The following is a 16,017-nucleotide window of genomic DNA, read 5'->3' as shown; positions in this document are numbered from 1 at the left end:
CCCCCCCTGCCTACTTCGTATATAAGCAGCACCTTCCACATCCTATCACCACAGCTACTGCTCTCCGCAGCTATTCAACTGCTCTGAAGATGGAGGCGCTACGTTCCTCCGAAACGTCGGCCAAAACGAAGAATACACGGTGCCTAAACCCAGAAGACAACTTTCTTCATTGTCATCGCCGTGAAAACCTCAAAACTTACAAACTGTTAAGTTCTTTGATATTAACAATAAGTGTGAAGAGTAATGTAATGTTCTGCATAACAGTGGACACATCTATTTATTGCTTATCTTTTTCATTACTTTAGGCTACACTCTTGAATGCCTCTGTTTAGTATTATATAGGGAACTGGTTCTTCATGATTTTATCATTTGCCAACAGTGTCACCTTATTTGAAGACATTGTCAATGGTGGCCAGCGTAAAACTGTTGCATTTGTTGGAAGCGTTCAGTACTCCATGGTTCCTGTTCTCATCTCCTACCAACCATCATCTGGTTTTCTTCCTGCTGGAAATCTTTAATAATATTATTCAGTATCAGTTTGATGGTAAGTAATTGTAATTCTTTGCGTGGGTTTCCATTATGTCATATTGTAACGTTTATAAAAGTAACTTAGAATGGAGGGCCGCACCACAGTTCAAGTGGTTAGTCGCTGGCTTCCCACTGCCCCAGCCCAGGTTCGATCCCAGGTCTGGTCAAGTGGGATTTGTGGTGGACAAAGTGGCACTGGGGCAGGTTTTCTCCGAGTACTTCGGTTTCCCCTGCCAATCTTCATTCTACCAATTGCTTCATAATCACCCTCACCTATCATCTAGAACTGGTACAATAGGGCTGAAGTGGCCACAGTGCAAGGGACTTAGTCCCACCCCACTGGCAATAAAAAGAAATAAAAAAACTTAGAATGGAAGACTACAAATGCCACAAGTGATGGAATTTATAGAACAATATAGAAGAGATTGAAGAAGACACAACAGAAGAAGCTTCTACAGGAATCGTGAAAGAGACTTAGAAATATTGTCTAAATGGGAAAGGAAGGTTGAGAAGACCTCTGAAATGATGGAAGGATATTGTTTATATCTGTAACAGGTCATAATAGGACTATTGCTGGAAAGGATTCTGCTGCTGATGATGATAGCAAATAAATGCATTAAAATCATCTGAAATGATTGACCATATTACAGGCATACCTCATTTATTGCACTTTGCTTTATTGTGTTTTTTTACAAATTGAAGGTTTTGTGGCAACCTGGCATTGAGCAAGTCTGTCAGTGTCCTTATTCCAACAGCATGTGCTCACTTTGTGTCTGTCACACTTTGGTAATTCTCACAACTGTGCTCATATAAGTCAGAGAATTTAATCGATTAATGTTGTGTGTGGTCTGAATTGAAGAGTCAGTCGATTCGGCCAACTTTATCATTGTCTTATTGTGATAAATTGCCACAGCCACCCCAGCCTTCAGTAACTACCACTCTGATCAGTCAGCAGTCAACAGCATCGAGGCAAGACTTTCCTTCAGCAAAAAAGGTTATGACTTGCTGAAAGCTCAGATGATGGTTAGCATTTTTTAGCAATAAAGTTTATTTTGATTAAGGTATGTACATTGTTCTGTTTTAGACAATGCTATTGCACACTTAATAAACCACAGTATAGTATAAACAACTTTTATATGCACTGAGAAACCAAAAAATTGTGTGATTTGCTTTATTGCGATATTTGCTTTATTATGTTGATCTGGAACTGAACCTGCAAAATCTCAGGTATGTCTGTATAGTTGGGTTAAAAACCAATGTTCTGTGTATTATTCTGTCTACTTCACCAGCATTGAAGTGAGGAGTGATCATAAACTGCTGATATATATAGTAAACACCCAGTTTTCCGGTATGTTGGTATCCAGGATTCTCCCACTGTAGATCTGGTTGCATGCTGCTAAACTGAGTCCATCTGTTGACTAGCTTCTAATATATTGTCACGTGTTGGCTGTGTGATTCGACAAATAACTTCACGCCGGTCTTGGATCTAGCGAATTTATTGCACACTTTTATCCACACTTAACACAATTCACAATTTCAGTGTCCCAGTTACTTCTTCTGCTATAGTCACTTCCAGACAAAACTGTCTCCGGCGGCTGCTATATTTCAACTGAACTCTCTGTCCAAGTCCAAGTCACATTGTGACTGACGGTCAGTCAGTCAGTCAGTCAGTCAGTAAGTCTTGGTGTCGAGTTCCATCGGGGGCTCATGGCCAGATATTTATTAGTGTTTGGCATTTACGGTCTTGTTTTTGTGGGGCGCCCTCTCTGACAAGAGGACGGGTCTGCCTTTTGTATATGCTGCTTTCCCTTGCCAGTGCAGTCTTTCTCAGATCTGAGCCCCAATTACTGTCTTAGATTTGAGACTTCCCTTTTCATCACCTCTTATGACTCACGGGGTCACGGTGGAGGTGTTTGACCTCTCCTCCGCACGGGCATCTCGTAGCTGAACTGTCTGGTGCATTGAACCCTCTTACATAGGCCTCTCGCGGACCACACCGAAAACAGCCTGTGTTATTGGACATGTTTACCGACCGATTGCCTAGCAACGGTCGCTGCACAGACTCCACTGTTGCGTGACATCACAGCGTAGCGGGAAGGATTGTTTATTGAGTGTTGCATAGTGCTGGGATGAGTGGGGATATGTGACACCACTCGCACTTCTTGTTGCACTATCCAAGTGTTCACGGAGTTGTCGCCTAGCAACACGCCGATACAATCCGCAACTCTCCCGTTGCGTGCATGCCTTGAGGCCTCTGTGGCTCAACAGTTCCTGTATAGAGCAAATATACCACAATATATACATCAAACAACTGCAGATACCTCAGACTCAACAGTAACTGGTCCATAATTTGGGCAGTTACGAATATTTGCAAGATGCATTTAAAATATACAAAATTTTATTAATTTACAAGGAAGTGGTTGTCTTTATAATCCTGCAGATATTAAAAATAATGCATTATATATTTCTTTTATGTCATTTACTCACATTTTATAAACTAAACTTAACTCATTTCCAGGAAATTCCAATTTAGTATACATGATCCTTCACCAGCGGCAAGTGTTCCATTCTCTCGCAAACCTTCCATGTGACTATGGAACTATTGCTAGGTCTCTCACTAAACGTACAAGACGTCACCTACCAAGCACAACATCTTCAGAAAATGTAGGGGAGTTACCAAGCATGGAAGGTTCTCATCCAGCTTTGGCAGCAGAACCTGGAACTCTGAAGGCAACCCTGCCAGACACCCCAGGTATTTTAATGAGAATGGCATTGTCATATGGAAAATGTTTTAATGTATGTACCTATATCTCTTATAACTATACTGTCAGGTGCTCAGGGTGTGTAGTGTAGAATGCCAGAATGATTAATAAATTGGAAATTATATGCAGGGAAGCAAACATGGCTTAACTTGGGAAGCTTTCCTGGCTTTCTCCTCAAAAAACAGTAAAACCAAGGAGATCTCAGTCATGATAACTGGTTCCTGGGCAAAGAGTTTAGCCCAAGAATTCCAGAATATGAAGTAGGCCTGCTACCCACTCAACAGTGATATTAACTGGAAACTTTCTAAAAGTTCAGAAAGCTGGCACAATTTCTGGTCGTACATGAATCATCAAGGTTCTCCATAGTTGCTGTTGATAAGGAAATCTAAATCGATCTATAAAAATTAATAATGCTATCTTCTGGAATATGCTTGCTCAGCGTACTTTTTCCATGAAGATGGAGGTAGTATTATCCTCTGAAATTTGGGTCAACTTCTGTTTGCAACCTACTTCATGTTGATTTCTTGCTTGGCTCATTGTTTGACCCTGAAGATGGAGGCAGCGTGTTCCTCCGAAATGTCAGTTGACTTTCAACAGGCCACACTCATAACCACCAATGTGAGAGCCTCTAATTCTGTTTAAAAAGGTCATTTCATTTCTTGCCAGGCATTGAAAAAATGACTGAGAAGGAATCAGCCCATCCTTCAGTCCATCAGCTTTGTGAGCTAACTGCGGCAGCAACGGTGAATGGCGTAAATTCCAATGATCCTCCCCCCCTTCAGCAATCTTCCATACCTCCATTAGCCTCACAGCAAACATTAACAAACAGTTCAAGTGAGAGCAGTGTGAGGCTAGGCGACGGAGAAGAGTTGCCCAGGTCAAAGAGTATGGTAAGTGTGGGCATGCATTCTTAACAGCTAATCTTACTGTCGACTCAGATATGTAGGTTATGTCATACCCTTCTAAACAAACTGAAATATTGATAAATTGTAACATCTTGGGTGAATGTCATTGTGAGATAGAGTTATGGATCAGTGATCATTAGAAAGTTACTGGATCCTATTTGCAGCTTATTGTGACAAGAGAAGCCACCCACTGCTAGGCAAGGACCAGTAAATACATTTCCACTACAAGCAGAACATGCTACTGGGGCGACAGAATGCAAAAATAGAGGAATTGTTCACGATGGTGTTCTCTGTGTGGTTCAAGAATAACTGATATGACAGTGCCAGTAGCAATTAGGAGTAAATCAGATTTAGGAGCAGAGACAGTAAAGTGACGATTAGTTGAGGAAAAAGACAGCGGAGTTAATTGCACTTTGATCACATAGTTTTTCTTGTCATTAGACGATGCATGTGGCTATCTGTTGCTAGTCCTTGGGCACGTGTAGATACATTTGCTGTTTGTTTATTCATAGTGAAGCTCTGCGAACTGCTAGTTTATGGAGAAAAATGAATAACCTGACAGGTAAGCCAGTAACAGAGTTGATGGTTGTTAAAATTATAAGATTGTGGTTTTCTTGATTATGACACTTGTACCCTAAAGATTGAGACAGCAGGTTCCTCGAAAATATTGGTAACCACCTACAGAACTACACTGTTTCTGTGTACGTAAAGTACTGGTATGAGAATATTCTACTTCAGCATTATCTCTCTGGCTGAGTAGGAGCTGTGACACTGGATATGTGGATTGGCAGCTGCTGGGTGTATGTGATGTTGCAGTGAACTGTATATTGCATAGTGCAGATTGTCTCTCTGAATATTTTGAAGGAGGTGGCGTCATTATGTAAGAAATTAAACCAGTCATTTGAGATTAATAGGAGGATAACATTCCTGTGAAGTTATGCAGTGTTCTAATATGTACTTCCTACATTTTTTTTCTTCCAGCCTATCACAAGTCCAGATTCTCCAACACCATCCATTCACTCAGCAAACAGTTCACGTGCGACTAATGCAAGCAGACGTAAGACTTCAGAATCTTCAGTTGCCAGTCTACAGAGATCTGTAGCACAGGTAGTGCAATACTTGACATAAAATTCTCACATGTGGGGCTAAAATCATAATATTCTGCATAGCTTTCTGTTCCACATACGGTTATGTTACATAATGGACAAACTCCATTGAGCATAGTTCGTCCTGAGAATGTAATATTTGCTCAGTTGTTCAGGAAATTCACAGCACGTTCATAATGTCTTCACAAGAGCCAATCACTGATCCCTTTCCTTCAGGGTTTCCTAACATAACTTTGTTTGTAACCCCCAAACACCTTGCCCCATGCATGCTACATTCCCTGCCAATCTTATCCTCCTTGATTTGATCATCCTAACAACTGGTGAAGAGTACAGATCGCTAACTTGCTTAATCCTTGCCACTATGGTCCTCTAAGAACCTTGGTCTCCTTTACTTCAGATGCTAATTCTTCTCGACTATTTTCCCTTTGCCGCCTCTTCTTCATTGTCAGCTTTCATACATCATTCTCTGTATGATCCAGCCATCTCAGTCTGGACTCTCCAACTTTGACTGAACTGAGTACACTGCAAACAGCAATAACCTTTCTGAGTTGTTTCCATAAATTTTCCTTGTGATCTCATTAGGTTTCTCAGCACATGTTAATTTATGAGGTGAGGTCATTAGCAATAAGCCAGGAGAAGGACAAGGGATTACCTTTCATCAGGACTGAGTGTAACACACCAGCTTCTGATCAATGTTAGATACCTATAAGGAGGTTAGTCTAGAAATGATTGCAGAAGGAACCAAGTATATGCAGAATGCAGAACATGATATTAATACAGAAAAAGATAATAAATTGTTTGAAATTCAGTGTTATTCATGTAAATTTATAATATTCATTCAGGATTTAAATGTTACATTTCATGAATAGTGTTAAGATATATCAGCAAAAAGGTAAGTAAAAGAATGCTTGACATAAAGACCCAGCTGATTAGTGTAGTGGTAATGCTGTTTGGGAGGTGGTTAGTTTGAATCTCAGCTGGGATATGAACTACCATGACATGGTTTTTGTGGTTTTGCTCAGTTTTTCAGGCAAGTGCTGGGGCATCACCCCAGTTAGACCATGACTGCTTCCTTCCAAATCTTGTGCAGTTCATTATTCACTAATCTTCCTATAATTTGACCTTATGTAGTCTCAGATAGTGTTGTAAAATAAGAAATTGAAGGAGTGCGTACTATTTCACGGAGGTGTCCTATAGAGAACCCGAATGATACACATTAAACTTTTAATAATGTGAAGGTGAAATTAATTTTTATTATCTCACTACAAGATATTGAACCTGTAGGAAGTTAACGTGGCACCTGGTGTGGTATGTAAACTCACAAATAATGCATTTTGGTCAGAAGACTAGTACCTTCTGAATTCTGTTTTGCAGTTACAATTTTTTTGTCATATCCATGAGTATGCTAATCACACATCTTGTTTTTTTTTTATATTGTCCCACGGTTCCAGCTGGTTGGTTAAGGATTGAAGAAATGTTTGAGATTTCAGCTTTCAATCATTCTTGTACTGTTATAACAAAACTCGGCCCTCAAGGGAGGCATTTTTTTTTCTGAGCAGCCTGTTACCAGCACAGTGTTTTGTTGTTCCTTGTTATCAGCAAGAATAGAAGGAAATGAAGTGCATGATGGCTTGTTTTATGACACAGTATTTAGACTTTATATTGCTGAATGGCAGGATTACTAATGAATGGTGAATTTGAAAAGCTTTGGAAGGGAGCATTGGTCTTGGTCTAATCAAAGTACTATCTCAGTATTTGTCACCAAAATCTTTTAGGATATCCGCTGTCCTGGCCATGTACAAGTGTAGAATGTTACCGCTACACCAGCCAGTGAGTTCCCTTGTTCATAACTTTAAGGAAGTTGTGTCATCAGTTTTTAGCATGTAAGTGTATTCCCCTCCCTGCTGTTCCCAATTTCATCTCTGCTTCTGTTCTGGATTTTGTTTTAGAAGGTATGATCACTCTATCTGTGAGCTATAATTTTCACAGAATATGTTTAAATTTCTTAGTGAAGTTGGGTTTGGTCATTATAATGTAACTAATCTGTTATATATTTTGTTTTTTCTTAGATTTACAAATAGATGTCGAAATGAGCATATGTGGTATAAATAGTACTTTTGTGTAATGCTGTGCTTGTACTTTTTAATGGTCCTCTTGTTTAAGCGTTTTTTTAATTTATCTTAATTTTTTGCATATTGTATTTTCTTTTGAGTTTTCCATTCTTCTGTTTTGTTATGTGTTGCATTCCATACCCTTATTGCTTCCGTAGCGTCAGAGTATTCGGCTGACGGAAGCACATTCTCTCGCTCAGGGGAGTGGCATTGGATCTCCCGTTGGAATGATGGGAGCTGGAGGACAGTGGATACCTACATCAGAGTGGGTCAGTTCATGGAAGACAAAACTACCGTTGCAAACGATCATGAGGCTTTTGCAAGTTCTTGTACCTCAGGTGGAGAAAATATGTATTGACCAGTAAGTACTGAGATATCAAGTTGGCTTAAATTTTAATGGACATACCATGCAATGTGACTCAGGTTTTGAGAGCTGAGGATGTGAAGATTACCATCTTCTGGGATGTTACCATACGTATTAGTAACTATAGATGGGTCTTTTTTTTCTAATTAGCTTAGTGGGGGCTGTGGAGTCCAGCTGGGTCCACTCGGCAAGGCGGCCACTGATTGGCCTATTGTAACCTGCCCTGGGTGATTATGATGATGGAGAATTTGGTGGAATGAAGATTGGCAAGGGAAACCGAATTTCCCCAGATGATCAATAGAAGGAATACGTCACTAACTTGTGATTTGGGGTTTATGAAGCTGTATGTACATTTCTAAATGCATGAGTGTGGTTTCTGAGAAGCTTCTGTACCCTTTCTACACATTCAAAATAAAAAACAGTTGCAGAAAGCTCTCTTGAGCTTCCAGGTACATATGCAAATGCAAAATACTAGAATGGTATGACAACCTATAAGATCATACTTTTCATAGCGGTGTGAGAACCTCATATCCAGAGTTCGCACCATAGCTCAGGCAGTTAGTCGTTGGCTTCCCACCATGGGAGCCTGATTTCGAGCCCAGATCTGGTCATGTGGATTTATGGCAAACAAAGTGGCACTGGGGCAGGTTTTCTCCTAGTATGTCGGTTTCCCCTGCCAACCTTTATTCCCACATTTGCTCCATAATCACCATCATCTATTCTCAGGGGCTGGTACAGTAGGCCAGTAGTGGCTGCAGTATGAAGTGCACTCAGTCTGATGTCATATCCAGTGTTGGAAGTGTCATGTTTTGTCAATGATATGATGTCTGTATGCATGTTGTTACAGTGACTAACAGCTTTGGAAAATGGCGCAGATAGTATACTGACATTGAATAAAACAAAACTCCGTGGCCTTTAGTCTGCAAACGAACTAACTGACTGAGTGACTGCTGCTTGTCAGCAAAGTTATTGCCAACTTTTGCAGATAGAAGGTGTCGCGTGGTCAGTGCAACGAATCCTCACTGTCGTTAATATCGGTTTTCTAGACCAGAGCCACTACTTTTCTATTCAAGTAGCTCCTCAGTTACCCTCACAAGGCTGAGTGGACCCCGTTCCAGACCCACTAGTTCTCAGAAAACCTGGTAGTGCTGGCAATCGAAACCAGGACCTCTGGATCTGTAGCCAGGAACTCTGTACTATGTCTTTACATGGCATGTGTGTGCAGTAAACTGGTATACTGTGAAGCTCTGTAATATTCCAACTTCCTTATATGGCCTTTGTTCATAATTCAGTTCTTTCTATGTAGTTTGAATTTACAGTATGATTTTATGAATATCCTATATACCAGACAGCACATGGGGTTGAATCCAAAATCCTCTCATCACTAGATGTGTATGTTTATCAGTGGACAGCCAGTGTGGCTCTGTAACTCTGTTGTTTTTACTCAACACGCGAACTATACCGACTGAGTGACTGGCGCTTGTCAGTGAAGTTAGTGCCTACAGTGTAGCTCTATAATCTAGGGTATTTAAAAGTTTAACTTCTATATTTACTACCACTGGTATCATTAAAACACAAAGGTATGAAATTCATTCTGTTTGCAGTTTTTGATTTTGTTGTACATACAAGTTCAGCTGTTGGCAGGAACTTGTGCTGTGTAGTTAATTTTGGTTTTTCTGTAATGTGATGTGTATAGTTTTATAAGGAGCCTCCGTCTTCTAGATAGAAGAGAAAAGAACATCCCTTCTAAACATTAATTTGCATAGTGGGGGGTGGAGTCCAGTTGGGTCCACTCTGCACAGCAGCCACTGATTGGCCTATTGTGTCTGCCCCAGTTGATTATGATGATGGAGAATTTGGTGGAATGAAGATTGGTAGGGGAAACTGAAGTACTCGGAGAAAACCTACCCCAGTGCCACTTTGTCTACCACAGATCCCACTTGACCAGACCCGGGTTTGACCCGGGCCACCATGGTGGGAAGCCAGCGACTAACTGCTTGAGCTATGGCACGGCCTTCCCTCCTAAACATCGGTACTTCTTTAGCAAATTGCACTGCTTCAAATTCTAGGCTTGAATACTGCTGTGAGAACCTGAAGTCTCATGTGGCTGAGTATTTTTAACATGATTGAGCTTGATTAAAAATTTGACAGACTAGTTCAAGAGAGTTATAGTCAGAAACTTACATAATTAAAGTAGTTACTATAGGATTCTGACGATGGTGTATAACACGTAGAGATATTGGGTTTTCGGACTTCATCCATCGTCCTGGTTTTAAGATAACTAAAAAAAACACGACGTTTCGGAAACTGGATCTGTTTCTGTCCTCAGGTGAGGGTCCAGTGGTTGAGGCTAGCTCTTTCTAAGGGACCCAACAGAATAGGTGTTTTCCTTCACCTGAGGATGGAAACAGATCCAGTTTTCGAAACATCGTGTTTTTCTTAGTTATCTTAAAACCAGGATGATGGATAAAGTCCGAAAACCCAATGTCTCTATGTAACATGATTTAGTTTGTAATTTCACTATATTTTATTTGTAATTTGCTCATGAATGTATTGACTCTAGAGTATACTTTCTAGGTGTGTGTCAAAGGAAAGTGAAGTTCTCAAGTTTCTTCAGCATGGTACATTAGTGGGTCTGTTGCCGGTACCCCACCCCATTCTCATTCGGAAGTACCAAGCAAACTCTGGGACTACAACATGGTTCCGTACATACATGTGGGGTGTTATCTATCTCAGGTAAATATTACTTGAATCTACTATTTTTTAAAATAATTTTCCCCAAGTTAACTCAAGTAATTATACTTCTAAATTTTATTTAGAGGAGTGCCCGGTTCCAGTTTCAGCCAAAACTTCAACTGTTCTAACTGTGGCCTTTTTATGATTTCTTTCTGTCGGCCTAGGTAGATGTCAGAATCGTACCTTTAGCTAAGTCATGGCTGCTTCCTTCTACATTGTTTCCTGTTCATCATTCACTGAACATCCTACAGTTTGATGCTATATTGACTGAACATCTGACAGCATCAATAAATAAACAATAAATACAATTTAGAAGAATTTGCATATGAGTCTATAAATCCGTTATGGTAACCATACATGAATACCAAAATTAGTCTTTATAGAGACTGCATCAGACTTGTAAGCACAGTAAGGATATACAGGTACTATGTTTCTGGACATTATTCATCATGTTTTTATTTAAAACAAAATTTTAGAGACTGGATTCTTATTCCGTCTTCAGGTAAAACCTACTCTATTGGTCCCAATCGATAGAGCTGAACGAACGAACGAACGAACAAGGGGTGGGCCTTCTCGGGCCTTGCACTGCGACCACAGTGTTCTGTTGTGCTTCCCCTTTTGATTGTCCCCTCAGCAATCCTGCACTTCATTCGAAGCGCAGGATTTTGTACGTGGGGGCATCAAAATAGTCAATTGGTTCCATAAAGTATTGACCCAAGTGACGTAATCTTAAATAAGTTAAGGCCTCACATTCACACAGGATATGTGTGGCTGTTTCATTTTCTTCTTGACACCTCTCACAAGTGGGACTATCACTTAGTCCCAGTTTGAAGAGGTGTCCTTTGAGGTGGCAGTGTCCTGCAAGTAGTCCGAGCACCCATCGTAGCTGGCTCCAGTTCAACTTCAACAGTTCCTTCGCTCGTTTAGCAGAGGGTCCTGATATGAGTCCCTTTGTTTTCCTGAGTCCAGTCAAGGATCCCCAGTATTTCTTGTGATTCATATTTGTCCAGTCCCTAATTGCCTTCTTGGCAACTCCTATAGAGATGCCACAGGCTGGTTCAGGTCCTAAGGATGGATGTTCAGCTCCAGTCTTAGCTAATTGGTCGGCTAATCGATAGATCTAGTCCATGTCAATAATTCTATTGATTGGCCCCAACTGAGTAGGTTTTACCTGAGAACAGAGACAGACTCCAGTCTCTGAAACATTATGTTTTAAATAAAAACAGACAATGGATAATGTACAGAAACATGATATTTGTATCAATGTACCATCATCACAAACTTTTAAACCTTATTTAGAGTAAGGAAGCATTGGTTCCCCAAAGAGGTAGGAATTTTAGGTCAGCTTAGTGACTTGACAGTTTCATAAGGACTTTGCTCCATGTGGTTTGTTGTAGCAATTTATGACAGATGTTTGATGTTGGAGCTGTATTCATTCTGAAAGATGAAGTTGTATTATACAATTTTATACTTTTTTCTTTGTAGGAATGTTGATCCTCCAATATGGTACGACACTGATGTCAAACTGTTTGAAATTCAGCGAGTGTGAATTTGAGGTATTCAGAGTGGATATAATGTCTTGTTGATCTCAACATTGCAGTATAGTGTGAAGAAGTTGAGCAGTTTCCCTGCTCTTGATAAATTTAACTGTATTCCACCCCGTTTATTTGCTTGCTGATAAATCTGCATTTAGATCAGAGCTGTCCAACTGTATGTACATGGGTCAGATGCAGTGAGCCCGGTTGTGAAGCCCAAAGACAAGTTTCCGTGATGTACAAGTTGTTAGTGTGTGGATATTGGTATGCTGTTCCCATGATATGTATATTTATGTAATCATACAATATGGCTTATGTGTGTTTTCCTTCTTTTCTTTTTTTTGTCTGGGTGTGCATACTTTTGGTGTGCTCTACACTGCTGTGGTTCAATGTAGATTGTTTGGAGATGATGGTGGTCATAGAAACTTGTCTTTGGGCTCCACAGCCAGGCTTACTGCATAGAAAACGTCTACTGTAAGACCTACAAACAACATACATGCCCAGTTTTTCTACACTGTAGCAGTGAAACCTGAAATATTTAAGTTGACATACACATTCTTAACCTATCATCGGAAATCCTTTAATATTTTTTAAACATTTTTAATATACTTTTAATAGTTTTGAATAATATATTCAACATATTATAAATGTTGATATATGACATACCTTTATATTTATCTCTTGTTTATGTATTTGCTACTTTAATTATAACAATCACTTGAGGCAAAAGTTTTATGTTAGTATATAACATGACATGTTGCACCAATAATGATCCATATTGATATTTCAGTGACTATACATATTCCTGTGTATAACTGCCTGATGATGGTCTTATGTGACCGAAACATGTAGCAGAAATAAAGATTGAAATTAAAACTGAGTTTTGTTGTGTTGATGGTAGTCATAATTCTTATATATATCTAAAACACATCAGGATGCAACCAATGAAGGTCAACACAAGATATAAGCAATTATCTCGTTACCACCTTTGTGTCAGTTGAGTTTATTAACTATGTTAAAATTACGTGACATGTTTTGGCTCACTTGGAGCCATCATCAGGTGATACATTATTTAAAGCTATAGAATACTGAATTGTAATTATGATTATTTTGGATCCATATTACAGTTATGTTATAAAATTATTTATAAAATAATATATAAGATATTTTAATTTAATTTAAAGTTACATCTTTATCTGCACAGGTGGACTCAGTTTTATATTGTGGTTGTATTAAATCTTCATAATATTTCCTAAGATATGTTTTAATGCTTTCCTCCTCGTCAAAAGAACAAAACAGCGGATCTTGTAAAAAAGAAATAACTATATAAGAAGTGCTTATTAAAATAGTTTGTGTACTTTTTGTTTTTATACCTAATAAATAACTTAGAATATGAAATTAGCGTGACTCCATGATAATATGCAATGTTGATACAATCTGGCAAGCCTATAGCAGCTAATTTTTAAGCACCAGCAATCTGACAACGTGTAATTTAAATAAACATTTTTGAGTTTGTGGGTGCAGGCCTTATTTGCGTGCTTGCTTCTCATAGGTCTGATTATTGTAGGGCAGATATTCGCATCGGTATATTGAGAAAGAAAATACATTTTTGGAAAAAAAATCTGTTGCTGAGTATCAGAGGTGCAATATGTCTCATCAGATGTTTGAAAAGTTGAACAGCCCTGGTGTATATAATTATTATGTGTATGTTTTATGACTATATTTTGTGCTGTGTCTTCAGACATTGTAATACAGACATTCACCGCCATGCATTTGCACTGGGATTTTACCTGTGGGGCCAGCCATTTTTCCAGAACAACTGGAACTTCCTACATCCGAGAACAAATGAAAAATAATCAACATTTATGGTATATTTAAACTCTCTTTGAATGTCAAGAAACTACGAGGTTTCTCTGCATTTTGAGTGATATCTATAGGAAAAAATGACATTTATGTACACATTGACAACATCCTGTCATGTGGTGGAATCAGCATGGGCATGCAGTGAGCTTTGACCCATTAGACGATGGGATTGGCACTACATGTATTAGTAGGTTGTAATCTATGTGAGTGGAGATCCCATCAGGTTTTATAAAAAATTATTGACTTGATTTGCTTTTCCAAATACAGAGAGACTTGTAGAGGCATCTTTCTTGGAATTTAATACCTTTTATTTGTATAGGTATATACACATAAACACACATCCCCAATTACGGTTGTCCAGAAAGGTACTCTGGAGGCTGTATTTTTTTATTATACTTATTCAAAGTACAGACCACTTGAATGAAGGTTACCTCAAAACGTTTGTGCCAGTTTCAAAGTAATATAGTCCCATTTTGAAAATTAATGTGTGGTGTGGCTTACTTTGTAAGAAAGTTACACTGCACGAGACAGGTTGATCTAGCCTTAACGCTGTAGACATCTGTTTGGTAGGTGAACATTTCGAGACCTACTTAATAGTTTTCCTGCGTCCTAATATAGCACTTAAGCTTCCTGTGGCATTAATGTATCACTTATTTTCATACAATATATTTCCATCTACAGTGCAACTTATTATCACCATTCCTTCTCACAGCGGGGCATGTGGTATCATAGTTGGTTGAGGAAGTGTGCTACAAGCCAGAAGGTCATGGGTTCGAGTTCCGATGAGGTCATTTTTTTTTTTTCAATTTACGTAATAGTTCCAGCTGTAGTATGGCCCTGGGGTTGACTCAGCCCCTAACAGAAATGAGTACCAGGAATCTTCCTGGCGGGTAAAGGGCAGCGAGCACTTAAGGTTCACAACCTTACCACCACCTGTGAGCTGATTGTCTGGAAGATGTGGGAGCCTTGACCTCTTACACCCCTATGGGCCTTCATGGTTTGTTATAAGGACAGCTTTACCTTTTTTTTTTCCCCCCCTTCTCACAAGATGTTTCGGTCATATGCTGCCATTATCAGGTATCTCTAATTCACTAAAATTGTTGTACTGTATGGTATGTCCAACTTCTCATATCATATGCGAATGCAGTATCCCTTAACTTAAAATAAATTGACCATAATTAAAATAAAAAAACTAGTTAGAATGTAGTTAAGATTTCAGTATTTTGCTTGGGGTCATCATCCATTCATCCAGATGACATTGTCTGAGGTCTCCTTGTTTGGATTTATTTGCACAGCTGTGTGGGTGTTTGTGTGATATTGCGTAGTTCCTTAGTCCCTCTATGCAAATAGGATAGTAGGCTGCAGACTGCAACCACTTGCTCACCCTGGTTCCTTTCTTGTGGATTGTTCTACCCTGAAGATGGAGGTGATACGTTCCTCCAAAACATTGGTTCACACAAAATCTACACGGCATCACATCCCACAAGATGGCATTCTTCATAGTCACTGTCGTAAAAACCTCAATTCTCAATCCTATATGGTCTACATACTGGAAGTGTCATTACATTCATTCATTACGAGTAGTAATCTGTCAGACGACAGGTCCACAGTCTCTTCCAAAACAGTTCCTCCACTTGATGCGGTCTAGAGCTCTCTCCTTCAAATGAGAATATCCTCTTCTGTCCCCAAGGTCATCCAGCATCTTCTTATGTCTTCTTCCTCGTCTTCTGGTCACTTCTATCCACCCCTCTATCTTTCCTTCAATAACTTCTTTTAGAAGGCAGTTTCTGCGTAAAACATGACCAATCCAGTTAGCCTTCCGTTTTCTTATTTCGTGTAGGATATTCCTCTGCTCACTGACTCTAATTAACACTTCTTCATTTCTCACATAATCGGTCCAACTGATCTTCTCCATCCTTCTCCAACACCACATTTTGAAACTTTCCAGATGTTTCTGATCTACTGCCCTAAGTGTCCATGTTTCAGCCCCATACAGAGCTATGCTCCAAATGTAGCATTTCACTAGTTTCTTCCTCAAATTTAAGTCCAATTTGCTGGTAAAAAGATTCTTCTTCTTGCTAAATGCAGCTTTTGCCATGGCAATCCT

The 16,017-nt window shown here is 39.4% G+C and overlaps 1 protein-coding gene across 3 annotated transcripts in view; it reads left to right on the top strand.

Annotated features, from left to right (window-relative positions):
- The window catches only part of LOC111871446 (protein HID1), a 29,473-nt gene extending 17,244 nt beyond the window's left edge, over positions 1 to 12,229 (top strand). For 2 of the 3 annotated variants that reach the window (XM_023864570.2, XM_023864571.2), the window contains exons 11-17: positions 380 to 544; positions 3,047 to 3,280; positions 3,957 to 4,180; positions 5,177 to 5,302; positions 7,571 to 7,773; positions 10,354 to 10,512; positions 11,998 to 12,229. In XM_023864570.2, coding sequence (XP_023720338.1) covers positions 380 to 544; positions 3,047 to 3,280; positions 3,957 to 4,180; positions 5,177 to 5,302; positions 7,571 to 7,773; positions 10,354 to 10,512; positions 11,998 to 12,061 — 1,175 coding nt within the window. In that variant the 3' untranslated portion in view covers positions 12,062 to 12,229. The remainder of the gene's footprint in view (positions 1 to 379; positions 545 to 3,046; positions 3,281 to 3,956; positions 4,181 to 5,176; positions 5,303 to 7,570; positions 7,774 to 10,353; positions 10,513 to 11,997) is intronic. The other variant, XM_023864572.2, reaches the window with a different exon arrangement.
- The last annotated feature ends 3,788 nt before the right edge of the window (positions 12,230 to 16,017 follow it).

This window comes from Cryptotermes secundus, unplaced genomic scaffold (assembly GCF_002891405.2).
Source record: "Cryptotermes secundus unplaced genomic scaffold, Csec_1.0 scaffold323, whole genome shotgun sequence".
Lineage (NCBI taxonomy): Eukaryota > Metazoa > Arthropoda > Insecta > Blattodea > Kalotermitidae > Cryptotermes > Cryptotermes secundus.
This window is presented reverse-complemented; position numbering and strand designations above follow the sequence as displayed.